We start from the raw sequence: 18,250 nt of genomic DNA, 5'->3' as shown, positions 1-18,250 counted from the left end.
CCAGATATTGTAAATTGATCATATTATTCCGAGATTGTAAAACATTGCAATGATAAAATTTTTGTGATACATTAAAAAGGGAAAAGGAAAGCACTTCAACACAACCATTCGTTACTAGAATTCATAACCAAATTTACTGCATTCCTTCTAAGATTTAGATGCAATAGCTCCAGATTCTGTAAGAAGAGGAACAAGCTTCCCTTGATTGTGCATATCAGTAGTTGCTGCAATAAAACACACAACCAATTACATAATCAACAACCAGGTGATACTAATAATAGAAATAAAGGAAATCTTGCAATGAACAATTGAAATGATAGAGGATATAAGCGAGGGATTATTTGAGTATCACCATCACAGCCCCCGATGTGTTTTCCACCAATGAATACATTTGGCACTGTTCTCTGTCCCGTCCACTCTGCCAGTGCTGCTTGTATTTCACTTCCATCACCTGCAAAATAGCAGGAAAATACCGCTTACTAATCCATTGCCTTAATACGGGATAATCAATAAGCCTAAATGGTGGTGATTTCCTTCTGAAAGCTTATTCAAGTAAAATCAGCATACAAAACATTAGATCAAACAAAAGCATAATATACGATCCACAGAAAACAAACTGACCCACATCATCTGTTAATGGATTCACACCTTTAATGCTTTGTAAAATTCAAAGCCATATTCCATACATAGACACCACAAAATTGTCCCAACAAACTTCACAAAGGAGCTATACAGATAAGTAAAACTTAACAAAACAATTGAGATCAATTTCTTTTTTTTTTTTAAATAAATTTTCTGACCTGTGAAAACAGTGCACCCAATTTACATAGATGGGCATTCCCTAAAGAATCATTTTCAAATTCACCTGTTCTTTAAGAATCAATTATAAACGAGATAGTGACCTTTCCAAAACATATGCCTAAAGTTTCGTTTCATCAATTTCATTGATCATAATCAATTCCGATTTCAAATCCAAATCCGACTAAAATTTAATAAGAAATGTAAAAATTTTCCCTCGCTTACCACTTTGATTTATCTTAGCATCAATGCTAATGTAAACAAATGATCTATTATTTTGTCCTGGTTAAAGACTCCGCAAGGCTATTGAAGATGCGATTTGAATGGTATTCTTATTGCTTGAAAGTCGGTATACTTACTATACTAAATCTTGTAAAATAATATAAATCTGATATTTGTAGCCGTATACAGAATAGAAATCATGAAGAAAAACAACGAAGTGATAAGAAATTACTCTCAACATCCAATTCCATAGCTTTGTAAGTGGCTCCCAAGTCGTCCAAAAGCTTTTTCACGGTGACACAGAAGGGGCAATACGACTTGCTGAAAACGACGACGGAATTCGCTTGAACAATTTGCTTGGCCTTGGACGATGCCATCACTGAAATCTCACAGCCCGAAAAATAAAAACTTTTCCAAATTATGTTTCCTTCTCAGTAACCCGCAAATGTTTATATAGAGACAGAGAGAGACGTGAAGCCGTTCGATTGAGATTCCGAAATCATCCAGGCCGTTACAGTTTCTTTTTATTTTTATTTTTTTTCAAAGAACTGGTTAGCCATTTGTAGCAGTTTTGTTTTAGCCACGTACCCCAGCAATTGCCGCCGAAAGATTCATTTATGACGCTGCCCGGTTGCCGGATAATTTTTTACAGTGATTAACATGTTGAGGCATGGGTTCAAGCCACCTTGTTGGTTTCTCAAAATTACACTTTTTACTAATTTGATTTGATACTTATAGCATCAATTTCATTATTAAAAGAATGGTTCGACCTGATCTACGTAATTTTTCATTATATGGATACGGTAGGATTAATAAAATTAATAAAATATTAAAATTTGTAAAGTAAAAATATAAGTTTAAATCTTTGATATATTTGTAAAATCTTAACTTACTTGATATACTGATTATAAATTCAATCATTGCATCCCAATTATAAATCTCTGATACGTTTGTAAAACTTTAACTTACTTGGTACAGTGCAAATAAATTACAATTTAGCTTTAAATATTTTATTTTTTATTTTTTTCTTGCTATTTTATTTCACCTTAAATAAATGGAAAAAATTATTGCTGACAACATTTATGGGGGATGACAATTAATTTTTTATTATTTTTAATTAAAATTAATATAAATTAGAGATAAAATAAATTATTTTAAAAATTTTGGAGTGAAAATGTTATTTAATTTGAGATTTTTTTGTCATTTTAACTGTTTTTTAATAATTTTAATAGATAGGTGAGAACATAATTATTTTAAATTTAAAAAATAAAAATCTATCGTTTCATCAAATTTTGGATGGGGTACAATTATTTACCCTTGAATAAAACAAAGGTAACACGTAATCAGATAATATGATTATTTATTTATTTTTATTTTATTTTTTTCACTTCAAAATTATCTAATTACATATTATGATGTCAAATTAAATTAATAAATAATTGATATTTATTTGTATATATAATATTACTATTTAGTAATATTTAAATAACAATTTTTTAATCCAAAACCTAATTTTGCTAACCAAAAAAAAAAAAAAAAAAGGTAGGGGTGGAAAGAGTAAAAGATCAATTTGCTTTTGTGTAAACTTGTGGCATGCCTAGGAAAATTAGATAACTTGCTTTAAGAAGCGTAATGGTTAGTTTTTTTCAATCTGCTTTAAGAGCCCTAACCCACCATCTTTCATTTCCTTTCTCAACTTTTCTCTCTCCTTCTTATGATTTCATATTTTCTCTATTACTTTTTTAGGGTTTGTGGTGGTGGATTTTGTATATGATTATGTGTGGAAATTAATTATTTAGTCATTTTAATTTCATTATTTTGTAGCGTGTTAAGTTGTGCATAAAATGTAGATGGGAAAAAGGCCAAATACAAATGAAAATCCAGCTCAGGAGATCAATTAAATAAAAAGTTTGTTCAAGTGTATCTATCATTACTAGAAGGCTGAAAAACTAATTCCCACTCAAAGTTTGCTAATTTTCAAATTCTCACTTTATAACTTTAAAAATTTTATTTACTTATTTATGAACGATTAAAATTAGGCCAAACGACTATTTTCCACCCAAGGTTTGATGTTTTCTCAAAAGTCCCCCTTTTAACTATAGAAACACCAAACACCCACCCATGACCGGTTAGATTTAACAAAACTCTAACGGTGGTAAGGGTAAAATCATCATTTTTACTATAATATTAAAAATAAACTAAAATAGAATCTAATTTTGCCCCCCTAAACTTTAAAAATTAAAATTTTCCTCCAGCTTAAGTTTTAAAAAATGGCAGTTTCACCCTAGAGTTTGCTTTTGAAATCTCCGGTGACCATTTCGGCGCCATTGCCAGACGAAGACGACGGCTTCGTCTTCGTCTGGGGAGACGAAGAACTTCGTCTTCCCCGACGAAGTTTTTCGTCTCCCAAGACATTTTCGACACCGATCGAGCCTCCAAATGGGAGGAAAGCACTCGCCGGAAGGAGAGGCTGCTTCGGGAGAGAGAGGTCGTCGGCAATGGAGCCGGAACGGTCACCGGAAATTTCAAAAGCAAACCCTAGGGTGAAACTGCCATTTTTTAAAATTTTGGCTGAGGGAAAATTTTTAGTTTTTAAAGTTTAGGAGGGCAAAAAGAGATAAAATTTTCAAACGTTAGAGTTTTGTTAAATCTAACTGGCCATGAGTGGGTATTTGATGTTTCCATAGTTAAAGGGGGGACTTTTGAGAAAACATCAAACCTTGGGTGGGAAATAGTCGTTCAGCCTTAAAATTAACAAAACTCTAACCCCTTAAAATTTTATCTCTTTTACCCCATTTTAAACTCTAAAAACTAACAATTTCTCTCCATGTCAAAATTTTAAAAAATAACCTTTTGGATTTCCAACCGTATTCTTTTCAATGTTTTCTCTTCCTCCAACGATGTCTCTCTCATCATCTCTCCCTCTTCTAACCAGCTATTGAAACTAAGAAGACGAGAGATCTCGTCTTTGTTTGGGAAAACAATCATCTTCCTTAAAAAAGGTAACTCGTCTTCTTTTGGTAAGACGATCGCTTTCCAAAATAAGTAATGCACGATTATAATATAATGCAAGGTAGAAAGTTGAAAGTTCAACGATGGTATGTGGCTCTCCGGCCGGCAAATGAGCGTATTTGTTTAGACGCCAGTTCGTTGGTCTGGCAAGCCAAGCTAAGTATAGAATATTTAATACTGAGTGACTGAGTCTACGAAGAAACAGCATAGATCCCAACCCGAAAGCATGACAAAATCAAATCTCAGAAAACTTCAAATGAGGGCATCAATGCCACCAGAGAGAGCAACGAGCATTCACACCTTCAAAATTTTAAAACTGATGGATTGCTTCATTCAAGAATTACAATGTCTTCATCAAATGACATATGCTAGTAATCCCTGACATTCAACGGAGATCAATCTCCAATTTTCTTCTTGAATATAAAGAATCAAAGTACCAATTTACCTATATTCCCTGGAGTTTTTTTAAGAATACTACTGAATAAATAGAACACTATGTCTGCTCACACCACTGCAGGCTCCCGAAGCTTTGCTTCAAGATTCATTGCGACAGCATCAATAAATTCTTCAGTGTTCAAGTAGAACTCCCTTGCTACCCTGGAAACATCAGCAACATATTACTCATTTTGAAAATCACTTGCTCTATTTATCATCATTGATGTCACAACAAAAAGATTCATTGCTTCCTTTGAAGCAGAAAACTAAACGGAAAGTGAGTAGTGAGTTATTAGAACAAAGCATGTGCATTCATAAATAAGCGAAATTTAGCAAGGGGGGAAGGTGCTATATACTTAGGTCCGTGTATCAAAATGGCAAGATCCTTGGTCATTTTTCCTGTTTCCACGGCCTCAATACATGCAGCCTCCAACTTCTGAACAAAACCCATCAACCTTTCATTTTCATCTAGCTTGGCCCTGTAAAAAATCCAATTTGAGATGTAAACATTTAAAAAGCCATTGCAAGTCAGTTACATTTTCACAATCATAGTGTTGGCCTTGATGTGGGAAATAAGCCACACACAACATGAAATGGAATATTGAAAAGTAAAGAGATGCAAAAATATTTGTTCAAAAACAGTTGTTTGGATGAATTGTCAAACAAGAGCTTGAGCTTTAACAACAAGCAACAAAATATACCTATGTTCTAGCCCTCGTGTCCATGCAAAAATAGAAGCTATACTGTTTGTACTGGTTTCTTGACCTTTCTGATGTAGCCTGAAATGTCTGGTTACAGTCCCGTGAGCAGCCTCAGCTTCTAAAGTCATTCCATCAGAGGACAACTGCATAACTTCTGTTATTAAGATTTTGGGGCACCCAATGACAAAAACAATGATAATGACAGAACATTGCATAATTTGATACAAACCAGAACTGAAGTCATGAGGCCTAGAGAACCAAATCCTGCATTAAGCGAACCACGTTTAGATGCCCTCCAATAACATGCATCATGAGAAAATGACATTCCATTATTTTAAGATCATATGAGAATCTGATTAAAAGAAAGGGAAGGGAAAAGAACAGTAAACTAACAGAACTTCCTGTCATATAGACAACATCACTGACAATTACCTGAGGTTAATGCTATAGATAGAAGGGATGGTTAAAATTGAAAGCAGGAAAAATGTCAAATCATCTGAAATTGCACCTTGAGCAAGTAAATCACTCTGGACATCTCCATCATAATTTTTGCATGCCCAAACATATCCACCTTCACTTTTTAATGCATAAGCCACCATATCATCAATTAGCCGATGCTCATACCTTGCAGCAGACAAATCTTTAATCAACCATTTAAAAATAAGTTCAGCATAGAGATAAAAGCTTTATCATAGACAAAAAACAAACCATATTGAATGCTCTTCAAACTTCTGCTTCCATTTCTCTTCGTATACCTCCTGGAATATGTCCTTAAATCTGTGATAGTCTTATAGGTCTTAGCATTATGCTCATTTATTCACAAATAAAGAATTTGAAAGCTTTTTTTTTAATTATTAACAAAAATAAGTTTTGGCAAAAAAAGCTATGTTTAAAACAAAACAGTTACCTGCCATCATATTTTTTCAAAATTGTGTTTTTAGTGCTCAAGTAAAGAGGCCACTTCTTTGAAAATGCCAATGACATGGATGACTCAGCAAAAGCTCGAATTGACTGAAATTACAAGATTTGGTCAAAACTTTTCATCAACTCTTTGCAATGAAGAGCTAGACCAGAACAAGGTAAAGACAAAACTAACCTCATCAACATTATACATAGCAAGTGCAATTCCAGGACCTTTAAAGGTATAGACATCAAGGTCCACTGGGGCCGTACCATCTTCAGGGACTGGGAGAGAAGCAGGCATATATCTTGGTAAGAGCAGTTAGTACTGGGAGGCACAGAAATTCTTCATTTGTATGAGAAGGAAATTATCAACTCACCAAATACCATTTTAAGCTTTCCTGGCCCATTAATAACAGCATCTGTGGCACGATACTGATCACCAAAGGCATGCCTACCAATACAAATGGGTTTCTTCCAGCCTGTACATTGGAGAATAAGTACTGAATGATGTTTCCCAGTGATCCACAACATCCAATATTATGGCAGGAAGAGAGTATTACCCAGAACAATTCTAGGAATATTCTGGCACAGAATAGGTTCACGGAAAACAGTGCCTACAAAATTAAGCAACTGTTTAATTAGGACTTCAATGAAAGAATCTGGAGGGCAGTCTCACGTAAAAGAAGATTCAAGAAAGAGATGAGTTACACAGATGAAAAGTAAAGCTTCAGCCTAATGGCTAATTTATTTGGAGCGAGAAATGACCACTTCACACAGGACATGTCTAATTACCATGTCTTCACGACAAGATTTCCAAAAATATTTGCTCATAATAGCACCTGATGACTTCTATTTCTTATCATGTATTATAACCACACTTAATTCCACATTTTTGCTAAGCAACTACTAATGAAACATTGCACTTAAAAACTAGTGACCAGCATGGACTTGTAACATATACAACAATGAAAGCCAATCTCCTATTAATTATTCAAAGCAAGCTTTTTCACATTCAATACAAGGAATATTGTTTACACAGAAAATACAGGTCTGACCCAGCCAAGCAGACAAGCCATTAGCTTCCCTACTGGAAATCATACACATGCTGCTAATTCACAGAATCAAATGACTATGTCACAAGAAAATGCATGCAAAATCTCCCTTGCATGGAAGGAAAGTTTATCTATCAAATAATTACCATTTAAAATGTTTCTAATTGTGCCATTGGGACTTCTCCACATAGACTTCAGCCCAAATTCCTTCACTCTGGTCTCGTCTGCAAATAATTACATCAAAAGTTTAATTTCTGCAGAAATTACAATAAAAAAAGTTGTGATTAAGCCAAGAGAACATCCAGTTGAAATGTCCTATCACATTATTTCTTTAATAGACCAGAACATTTCAAATACTGTCCGTGTCTGTAAATATGCCTTTCTGGTTCTAATAACATAAAGAGTAAAGCTGGTAAGGACAACAATGTGTTACCTGGAGTTATTGTGGCACATTTGATGGCAACATTGTACCTGCAGCACATAAAGGGTTAAAAAAAGACTGGCAGAAAATGATATTGAGCATATTATTGATTATCAGTCTCAGCAAAATTCTTTTTTCTTTCCTAGACTTCTCTGCAGTCATAGATATCATAAGGCAGAGAGTCTTATTTTACTTTTGAAAAACTATGCATTCTTTGATTTATGTTCATTTATCAACAAACCTGTCCCACTATGGCATATATTCTACAATAGCAGTCCATTCTCATCATCTCATACAGAATGTCTAAGCAACAACCATTAGCAAAAGGCACAAACTAACAGGATAGTTTTCAATCACTACATACTTAAGAGCCGCTTCAGCACTTTGGACAGTAACCTCATCATCAGTTGCATCGCGATTAAGTATCCCCAAGTCAAAATATTTTATATCCAAATCTAAATAAGGAAATATTAGCTGCAGCAATTAAATCACATTAAATCTCACCAATATGCTCTGAAAAGAAAATATATGGAAATAAAAATTATAGTAAAAAATAAAAACATACTTTGTCTTTTATCATACTCCATATAATCCTGGTCATTTCATCACCTAATTGCAACATAAGAACGAAGTTAAAATTAAAATGAATCTCCCAGTATATGAGGAAACAACTTAAGTTCTATTGGAATGGTCACTCTTAAAGCCAGGGAATATTTGCAAAAAAAAAATCGAAAGCTCATATTATCAACACTTCTGTGTCACAATGGATTTGGATTCTCATATCATTGAAAAGTAAGAGAACAAAGTAAATAAATTATAATCTCAGTTTCACACAATTCATTTTGCTCTTATCAAATAATTCATTTTACTCTCATCAAATAATTCGTTTATCTTTTCATTTCTCTCAACCACTAAACAAAGCAATAAAAACCATCATAACAATATAATCACAATCTAATTCTTCGAAACGTTATTTCGTGATCATTTGACTCCTCTTTCTGATCAACTAAATAACAAAGCCTCAACCTCATGCAGATACATTACATAATTATAATTTCACACCATTCAGTACTCAGATTTCTCATTAGTGTTAAAGAACAATTACTGATAAAAAGAAAGTCCGATCCTGGAATAAAAATTTTCCCTCTGAAACAAACAGGGTTTTAGAGAGGCTTTACCGTCCATTTCGACAATAGGATTCAGAACCTTGACTCTATCAATCTCCGCGGTAGTGGTAGCAAAACATCGAAGCGAAACAGATGGAGCCAACTGATTAGAAAACACAACTCGATTCTTAACGAAGCCATCGAACATACAAGAACTCTTCGAAGACAAAAACCTGCTAGGTCTTTTAACGGCTAAAGTTGATGACGATGATGAGAGCAATGTGGCAGCAGAGGACATGGCGTTTGTCCGAATTCTATTAACGAAAATTTGCATTTCATTCAATTATCAAAGGGGCGTCGTCGTCCTTTTAAAGACGCCGGGTTAGCCAGCTTGGGGTGCGTTTCCCTGGCGTTTCGTGTTTGATCTGCAGTAAATTGATTGTTGATCCAACGGCTGATAAAGCTTGTTGGAAGAGAAAATTTGTATTTCAGTATGGTTAATGTGGCTGTAGTAGTGTAATCAAATTAATTTAATTAATGACTAAATAACTATTTTTCATCCGATGAAATAATAAATTTTTATCTTTTAAATCTCGTAAAGTTAATTTTTCCACTGTTATTAGTTTTAATGATCATTATATTTTCCAATTTTTTAAGATGTAATTATTATTTATAAAATTATTAATAAATATATTTAAATTTTAAAAATAGTCAAAAGGTTAATTCAAACTAAAAAATTGTTATATTTTTAAATTTTCATTCTTTAATTTTTAAAAACTCTTTTATTCACTTATAAATTATTAAATCGGATAGTTTTAAGGGTAAAATCATTATTTTATCTATAATATTAAAAATAAACTAAAATTTTATTCTTCTTTTTCTTTATTGAATCTTAAAAAATAACAATTTATCCCCCAATTTAAGTTTTTAAAAACAATATTCCTCTTCCTCTTGATTTACTCTTTAATCTTTAGTGATCTCTTCTTCAAATGGTCTCTTTTCTCCCATCTTTCCCTCCAATCAGTGTCATTCTAAGCCATAAAGACAAAACTCTTCGTTTGAGAAGATAATATGGGAACCAAGAGAAAATGAGCATCTTCCTTGTCTTCCTAGTTTGGAACAATGCTAGGTGAAAAGAGAGACGAGAGGAGAGAAACCGTCAAAGGGAGATAAAATATCAAGAGAGAGAGATCGTCAACAATGACATCGAAGATTTAAGAGTAAACTCTAAAAAGAAAAATATTGTTTTTCAAATTTTGAGTGGAAGAAAAATTGTTATTTTTTAGAGTTAATTTTAAAAAAGTTTTTTAAAGTTAGAAGGTAAAACCTCGAAAAAGCAATAACCTTTGGCAGTAAATATGTCATTTGACTTTATAAAAATATTTAAAATACCCTTTTTTCTCAAATTTACAAAAAAGAAAAAAATGTATTGGCCTTAAATATGTTAATCACTTTATCAAAATATGCTTCTCTAAAATCACCACCGTCTTGGCCAATTGTTTTCCAGCTTCCAGTGCTCGTGTTTATCTTGATGGATGTTTCATGAAGGTTGAGAATTACAGTTTCCTAAAAGAATCCATCGGGCATATTGATGTGACGGTAATAAATCCATTTCCCTTTCTATGCTTTGATCAATCTGTTTGGTTTTTCAATTAATTTAACATGTTATATTACAACAGAAATGCAGCGAGGATACTGAACCTGAGCAGGTTTTGAGAGAGCTAGTTGAAGAGCTGATAAAACATCTCGTCCAGAAGGTGCCGAATGATGGGGAAGGATTTGCAGTGCTCAAGGAGACCAAAAATGGCATATCCGCCTACGGTTTGGCGACTCACTGGAAAAACCTGAACAAAGATATGCGTTCAGAATGCCTAAACAACGCCACCTCAAGCTCGACATCCTGCTTGCCATCAGTGGAGGGCCGTGTGCTCAATTCCGGCTGCTTTTTGCGGTATTCTCGTTATGAATTTGCCGACGATATGCATTTCAGTATTACAGGATCCCATGGTATAATATTAATAATGATGCTATTATATAATTAAATACCATTTTTCAGAAAAATTCAATATTTCTAATTGTCCCTTTTCGTGCAGCTGAAATTTGGCTCTACATTACATATGCTATTTCTGCCATTATGGCTTGCATAGCTGCAATTAGGCTTGGGGTCTTTGTTGGTAAAGCTACTTACAGAAATACAGCTATCAGGAATATGCAAAAAGGTAATTCATTCAATAATATAATTTTAATTTTTTTAATTAATATAATCATTCAAAAATGTTCCTTTTTTTGTTGGAAAAAAAGGGTCGGAGATGGACTTGTCAGCAGCATAACGTAAGAGGCTGCAGTTCTTGCAGTTCGGTTACCTTTTTCTGTGAATCTAAGAAGCTTGGTCGCAGAGGATTCGGAGGAACATTTAAGGTAATTAATTAAATTAATGAGCATGAATTTGAGCAGGGGACCTTGGCCGATGGTGGAGAAATAGCAATAAAACGGTTACAAATAAACAAAAAGACTCGAATTAATCAAGGAGAAGGAGATTTGCAATGGATTCGAGATCATTAGTCGAGCTCAACAGAAGAACTTGGTTCGATTCCTTGGCTGCTGCTTCACAAAAGCAGACGTCTACGTTGTCTCTGAATACGTTGCAAACAAAAGCCATGACCGAATTTTGTTCGGTAAGCAATCTGATTAATGACGTTTTAATTCTCTAAAACAATTAATTAACCTCTTTTAACTCATTTTCCCCTGCGAATGGAAGAAAGACCCTGAGGAGAAGAAGAAAAAAGGCTTAAAATAATCATAAGAACGGCCCAAGATTTAGTATTTTCACTGTTCTGACATGCAGATTATTCATTTGGATATCAAAACAAGTGATATTTTACTAGACTTAAAACACAGACCGAAAATAGACGATTTTGGGCTCGTCCGGTTTTGCTCAAGCAAACGATACCTAAAATTATCAATAATTTTCCTGGAAAATTCTTCATCTTTTTATTCAAATTTTAATTCTTTAGAGGGTATGTGACTCCGGAATATATTATGAAGGGACAATTGACCGAGACAGTAGACGCTTAGAGTCTTGGAGTTCTTGCGCTTGAAATCAACAGCGGGATAAAGGGTAATAAATTTCAGTCCAAGTATTGTTTAGAAACTCTACTTGTTAACGTAAGTTTCGAAAAAACTTTCACCTGACCAAATAAGAAACAAAAAATTCCATAATTTTATTCTTATTTCCAAAATGCAGACATGGAAGCACTTCCAGGCAAACAAACAATCTGAAAGAATAGACAAAAGCTTGGAGAATACGGCAGAAGAAATAAAAGAAGTTGAAAGAGTCATTTGGATAGGTCTATTGTGCACGCAAGAGCCAGTGTTTCGTCGTCCAACAATGACAAGGATCGTTCAAATGCTTAAACAAGAGGATACTCCATTGCCGTCTCCATTTAAAGACGACAATGCAGGGAGTGAGTTTAACGTCGCCCTCTCGCAGCCAATCCATACAAAAAGGTTCCCAGAATTTTAGATGATCGATTAGTATACCGTCATCTGAGGACAAGTTTGCATTTTTTGTTTGTTCTTTGTTTAGCTTTTTTAATTGGGCACTTACTTTTCGGCCTTCTAGATAGGCTTAAATTTTTATATTAATTTAGTGAAGATTAGTGCGTAATTAGCAGCGTATTGGATAGATGTTAATCTAATTGCTGACACTAATGTTGCAACAAACATCTCATTATTTAACTTAATAAATTATAATTAATTAGAGATGGGGAAATGGACACAAGATATAGATTACAAAGGAGGCTCAAATGTCAAAGCTTTTTTTTTTTTAAATTAAAGTGAAAAAGGAAAAAAGATTCTTTGTGCCCAAAACGACACATCAAATCAATATATTCACAAAGCAAGAGAAATAAAGTTAAAATTATCTTGCCCACCACTTCAATTGAAGATGGATCCTTCCCTTTCCTTCCCTTCCCTTTCCAATCACTCTTCACCATGTTACCACCTTTGTTTATGTTTCAATCTAGAAAGTTGTGGTGCTTCTAGATTCATGCTGCCTCAATCAGCCCTTAATAATTTAAGGATAATCACAATTTAAAAGTTAATTATCAAAATTAGATAATTTAAAATTATATAAATATCAAATTAGAAATTTATACTTTTTAATATGAAATCCAAATCTTATTTTTTGTACTTAAAATCCTAACATACCATTATACTTTACAGTTCTAATGCCCATATGAGTTAGTTTTGTCTTGACTCTTTGTTAACTTCGAACAAATATTTTAATACTATCATAAAAAATTTATATTTTTTAATATAAGATTTAAGTAGATATTTTAAACCTAAAATTTTGACAAAATATCATTTGTCTTGCAATTCTTGTATTCTAGATACCATAAATTTGCTCCATTATTTCAGTTTGAAAGAGAAATGGCAGTGCTTCTAGATTGATGTTTATATATTGACCCAATTCTCATGTTCTACGTGCCCACATATTAAAATGAACCCCATTTCAAGTTGCCAATAAATAAAACTACAGTAGACTGGTCTTTCTAAATTCAGCAGTCTTTATTATTTAATGCAGATTTCCAATGGTTTAGTATTTATAGAGGTTGATATACCATATACGTTGCCCCCATTGATTAAAATACCGTATACTTATTTTAGGTAAATAAATATATATATATATTTATATATATTATCATATTTTATAAATAATTTTGAATTAAAAATAAAATAATATCTAATCATATAATGATACATATATATACTTACATATTTGTATATCTAAAGTAGATAAACATAGTATTGATTAATAGAAATAGGTTTAATTTAGGAATATTAATTAAAATAGCTAAATTTTTTTACTTTATATATATATATATATATCATATTTTTTTTACTATATAAATATAACCGTTTTCAGTTTGATTTTACCTCTAAAAAAAATATTTTAAGATTTGAGGTTAATCGAATAGATTGGTTAACTGACCAAATACATTATTTTATATCTTTGTTTGATAAGTAGAAAATTTAAGAATATTTCAAATATTTTATATTTTAAATTTTATATATATATATATATATATATATATATATATATATATATATATATATATAAAATAGAAAAGAAAGTGATTATGTGTGTGTGTGGGTATATATAATAGAAAAAAAATATATTTTTTAATTAATATCTCTTTGATGTATGTGTTATTTTTTTATGTTAGGCCATCAACTTTTGGCATGGCAGGTTCACATGAAACTAAAATAAAGCATGCTTAGCAAATAATTTCCATCACATTGTCACGCTACACCATTATGATAAGAGGGGCTTGCACTCTTGATTGCAAATATAATTTTTTTTTTAAATATTAAATTTATGGAGGAGGGTAACAGTTATTATAAAAGTTTTCGAAAACCTAAATTATAATATTTTTATTTAATTTTTATATTTAAAAATGATACTAAAATTTCACCAACAATAAAATTCTTTTATATTATCGTATGACCCTTTTAATCTTTTTTTTTTTTAGTTTGACTACACCAATAAAATTCAACTGTATGGGTGATTATATTTTATAGGTAAAAGACTTATTTCTATCTAGGGTGATTGTATTCTCAAAGTTATATTTTTAAATATATAAATAAATATATATGATAAATTATTATTTGATTAAATATTATTTTATTTTTAATTTAAATTATTTAATTATTTAATAGCTTATATCAAATGTGTAATTTTTTTTTGTAACAAGAAACTTTAGTTAAGTTGGATCGTTATATTGGGTCAAAATTAATCATATCAAAAATGAGAAATTTTAAATTCAGTGATCGATCTTACAACCATTGAACCAGTTAAGTTAAGAATTTGATATTTATATATTGCTAAAGGAGATACAAACTCAAGTCTTCTTATATATTGAGTTGTCTTTTTTATTATTTAAATTATCATTTAAAGGTAAATATATATCAATTTGTGTATTCTAAATTAATATGCATTGTTTTATTGAAATTTTAATGACACAACTCCTTGATGGGTACTGAAGTTTGGAAGCTGAAAAATTTTTAATGAAACGAAATGGAATAGACAGAGTTACAGGTGATTGATAATGACAAGGGAACTGACCATGTGTGAAATGAAGAAGAAATGACAGTGAGTGTGAATGTTGCAGTTGGGTTTGACTATTCTTCAACATCAAGCCAAGCCGAGCACTATTGTAATTGTGTGCCAGGCCAGTTGGCTAGCTTTGCCCTAGCCTACCCTTTTCGACTCTTCTCTTTTCTCAGCTGTCAAATTCGTTCCTCTGCTTCATCTTTCTATCTCCACACTGCTACTGCCCACTGTAAATAAAAAAATTTGACTTTCTAGCTGTAGCAGAGTCACAAGCTTAACAGATTTCTTCTTGTCTCTTTTGCTTTTTCAAATTAACATACATGGTATGTGTTCTTTTTGTAAAACAGGATTTATTTCTTCGAGATAGAAGAGGGTAGCATTGTCACTGTTCTCTCTCAGCTGCTTCACAAAAACAAAGAAGCACCCAGAAGAAGAAGAAGAAAGCCAAACAAATAGAAACAACAAATATCCTTAAAAAATCCCAACCACAACAGGGGCCACATACACCGTTTACTTTGAAATTTTAGTTCTTTTTCTCTTTTCACACTTCTTAATTTGCCTTCTCTTCTTCAATTTCTTCTTCAAGTACTTCATTTATGCAGAGAGAAGCAGAAAAATACCATGAACTCCATGCATTTCTCATCTCTAACGTGGCTCTTCCTTTTCTTGCTCTTTCATGTTTCTCATTCTGATTCCAGAACTTCCCAAGCTGGCCTCTTTTGTGGCACCAACAAATCAAAAACTGTAAACTATGTTCCCACCTTTGTTCAAGAAATGGAAAATCTTTCTAAACTGATAACCACTTCCCACTTCGCCACCTACCATGTTAACCTCTCCACCCCTGATAATAAAACAACAAATTCTTCTTCTTCTTTGAGCCTTTACGCTTTGACTCAGTGCCATCGCGACCTCTCTCAGACTGATTGTCTCCTTTGTTACGTTGCTGCTCGAACAACTCTCCCCAGTTGCCTCCCTTCTCTTTCTGCTCACATCTTTCTCGACGGCTGTTTCTTACGTTATGATAACTACATGTTCTATAAAGAGTATGTTTCCCCTGTTCTTGATAATGTAACGTGCAGTACAGAGAATGCTAGCGTTGGCAATTACAAGAATGAGAATGAGTTTCTCACCAGCGTCGGTTATGCAGTTGGGAATGTTTTGAGAAGGGCGATGAGAACAGGCAGTGGATTTTTTGGAACGGCGGAAGTGGAGGGCGTTTATGCATTGGCTCAGTGCTGGGAGAGCGTCGGACGAGATGGGTGTAGAAAGTGCTTAGAGAAAGCCGGAAAGGCTGTGAAAGAATGTGGGCTCAAGAGAGAAGGGAGAAGTTTGAATGCTGGATGTTATTTGAGATATTCCAATCAGAAGTTCTTCAATGACGATAAATCAGATAAAGATGGCCACGGTAATATTGAAGTTTTTTATTCTAAATTTTCCTGGTTGTTTGGGTGTTGACAATGCAGGGGAGAAGGCAGACTTCTGAATTTTGAGTTGTTCATCCAAATTGTTTGCATTAGATCCTTACATTACTAGTAAATGTGCAAAATCTTGATTTAATTTCCATGATTTTCTCAGCCACCAAACATCTTCTTACTACATGTTTCATTTTATCTGGATGATCACGAAGATCTAAGCACTTTATCATGTTTTTCAGTTTTGGGGCTCGGAATCACCATGGCCATTTCCTTGGCAACAGCTGCATTCATCGCGGTGTTTCTTTTTGCAGCTTATGTAAGCTATGCAAGAATTAAAAAAAAGAAAGAAGGTAACACATAATATTTGTTTTTGCTGTTGTTTCCATCAATCACCCAAGATATAGCATTCTGATATTATGGTTCTCTCTTGCACTGCCTAGAACGAAAAAATCTTGACCAATTTGCAATTCCAATGAAGAATTCTTGCTTGAGTTTCAAATATGAGACCCTGGAGAAGGCGACGGATTATTTCAGTGCTTCAAAGAAATTAGGCCAAGGAGGAGCCGGTTCTGTGTACGTGGGGACTCTTCCAAATGGCAAATTTGTGGCTGTGAAGAGGCTGGTTTTCAATACGAGACAGTGGGTAGATGAGTTCTTCAATGAGGTAAATTTAATCAGCAAAATTCAACACAAGAACCTGGTGAAGCTTTTGGGTTGTAGCATTGAAGGCCCTGAGAGCCTCCTGGTTTATGAGTATGTACCCAACAAGAGCCTCGATCAATTCCTTTTCGGTAATCATCTACTCTTTTAAGGCCATAATTTCAACAAAGAAATGCAGAGGAACTACAATGTGATTCTAACAGATTGTGATAATTCTTCTTTATGTTGCAGAGGACAACAAAACAGAACTTCTAAACTGGGAGAAGCAGCTTAAAATCATAATTGGCATTGCTGAAGGGCTTGCATATCTTCACGGAGGTTCTGATAAAAGAATAATCCATCGAGACATTAAGAGCAGCAACATTCTTCTAGATGAAGATTTTACTCCAAAAATTGCAGATTTCGGGCTTGCCCGGAATTTTGCTGCTGACAAGTCTCATCTTAGCACTGGAGTTGCAGGAACACTGTAAGGATATGCATCGAATCAACAAATATCAATAATATTCCAGCCCAAAATACTTGTCTATCTTACAACTACAAATGTTTTTGTGGTGCAGTGGGTACATGGCTCCTGAGTACCTTGTTCGAGGACAACTTACAGAGAAGGCAGATGTTTACAGTTTTGGAGTACTGGTTCTTGAGATTGTGTGTGGTAGAAGAAACAATTTGTATTCACAGGACTTTATTTCTCCTCTTCAAACAGTAAGCTTTACTCTTTCCTGCAAATTAAATTTGGTGACAAAAAAAAATTTACTAGACCAATTTCATTGTGTCACATGGGGGATTGATTCAGTTTTGCCCTCAGGTTTGGACACTTTACAGATCAGACAATCTGGTAGAAGCAGTTGACTCAAGCCTAAACAAAGAATTCCCCGTAGAAGAGGCAACCAAAGTACTCCAAATTGGGCTGCTGTGCACACAAGCAGAAGTTGCATTAAGACCATCCATGGCACAAGTCATATCAATGCTAACAACGGAAAGTTGCAAGATTCCGATCCCATGTCAACCGCCCTTTATGAGTACTAATGTGATGAAGCCAGAAAGCTCCGCAGGGTCTCATAGCACAAAGAGTTTCATAGCAAATGCAACAAGAAAAATAGAATTGTCATACACTTCTACAGAATCTTCAAGTATTGCCAGTTCAGATCGACATTCATGAAGTGGGGAATTAATCAGAGAGTAAATTTAAGAACTGGAGCCATTGAAGCAGAAGATTCATTAGCAACATACTGAACAAAGCATACATGTGTATACACAAGAAGCCTTGCATTTTTTCATATGGGACCCTGTACATATCAATGAAGGTAAATATATGAAACGACAACGTTTTGGGGTGAACACTTTCAGCTCATTGGACGTCAAAATAATATTCTATTTTAACAATTTCAATATGGTGCAAGCTTACCGTTG

The 18,250-nt window shown here is 33.5% G+C and overlaps 3 protein-coding genes and 1 long non-coding RNA gene across 8 annotated transcripts; 2 read left to right on the top strand and 2 right to left on the bottom strand.

Moving 5' to 3' along the window:
* Positions 1 to 7: 7 nt before the first annotated feature.
* LOC123223666 (glutaredoxin-like) lies at positions 8 to 1,553 on the bottom strand. Its single transcript, XM_044646963.1, has 3 exons — positions 1,253 to 1,553; positions 353 to 451; positions 8 to 224 (listed from the first exon to the last, which is right to left on the bottom strand). The coding sequence occupies exons 1-3, from the start codon at positions 1,395 to 1,397 to the stop codon at positions 148 to 150; spliced, it is 321 nt and encodes a 106-aa protein (XP_044502898.1). The 5' UTR covers positions 1,398 to 1,553; the 3' UTR covers positions 8 to 147.
* Positions 1,554 to 4,340: 2,787 nt separating this feature from the next.
* LOC123222449 (isocitrate dehydrogenase [NADP], chloroplastic/mitochondrial-like) lies at positions 4,341 to 9,105 on the bottom strand. 2 transcript variants are annotated; one of them, XM_044645226.1, is made up of 15 exons: positions 8,723 to 9,105; positions 8,110 to 8,153; positions 7,909 to 8,018; positions 7,557 to 7,594; positions 7,270 to 7,347; positions 6,632 to 6,685; positions 6,449 to 6,550; positions 6,265 to 6,353; positions 6,076 to 6,179; positions 5,877 to 5,945; positions 5,601 to 5,792; positions 5,398 to 5,461; positions 5,169 to 5,311; positions 4,824 to 4,946; positions 4,341 to 4,629 (listed from the first exon to the last, which is right to left on the bottom strand). In XM_044645226.1, the coding sequence occupies exons 1-15, from the start codon at positions 8,982 to 8,984 to the stop codon at positions 4,536 to 4,538; spliced, it is 1,566 nt and encodes a 521-aa protein (XP_044501161.1). In that variant the 5' UTR covers positions 8,985 to 9,105; the 3' UTR covers positions 4,341 to 4,535. The 2 variants fall into 2 exon arrangements, with proteins under 2 accessions (XP_044501161.1, XP_044501162.1); XM_044645227.1 differs by having other exon boundaries at positions 5,398 to 5,432; positions 5,677 to 5,792; positions 8,723 to 9,097.
* Positions 9,106 to 10,966: 1,861 nt separating this feature from the next.
* Positions 10,967 to 12,317, top strand: LOC123224485. 3 transcript variants are annotated; one of them, XR_006503982.1, is made up of 3 exons: positions 10,967 to 11,325; positions 11,696 to 11,768; positions 11,895 to 12,317. It is a non-coding gene; the product is annotated as an uncharacterized LOC123224485 (long non-coding RNA). The 3 variants fall into 3 exon arrangements; XR_006503980.1 differs by having other exon boundaries at positions 10,967 to 11,768; XR_006503981.1 differs by having other exon boundaries at positions 10,967 to 11,815.
* A 2,648-nt stretch (positions 12,318 to 14,965) lies between these two features.
* Positions 14,966 to 18,178, top strand: LOC123222715 (cysteine-rich receptor-like protein kinase 42). 2 transcript variants are annotated; one of them, XM_044645638.1, is made up of 6 exons: positions 14,966 to 16,170; positions 16,420 to 16,530; positions 16,621 to 16,971; positions 17,069 to 17,306; positions 17,398 to 17,542; positions 17,646 to 18,178. In XM_044645638.1, exons 1-6 carry the CDS (start codon positions 15,387 to 15,389, stop codon positions 17,997 to 17,999), a joined length of 1,983 nt encoding a protein of 660 aa, XP_044501573.1. In that variant the 5' UTR covers positions 14,966 to 15,386; the 3' UTR covers positions 18,000 to 18,178. The 2 variants fall into 2 exon arrangements, with proteins under 2 accessions (XP_044501573.1, XP_044501574.1); XM_044645639.1 differs by having other exon boundaries at positions 14,975 to 16,170; positions 17,072 to 17,306.
* Positions 18,179 to 18,250: the final 72 nt, after the last annotated feature.

Source organism: Mangifera indica, chromosome 8 (assembly GCF_011075055.1).
Source record: "Mangifera indica cultivar Alphonso chromosome 8, CATAS_Mindica_2.1, whole genome shotgun sequence".
Taxonomy (NCBI): domain Eukaryota; kingdom Viridiplantae; phylum Streptophyta; class Magnoliopsida; order Sapindales; family Anacardiaceae; genus Mangifera; species Mangifera indica.
This window is presented reverse-complemented; position numbering and strand designations above follow the sequence as displayed.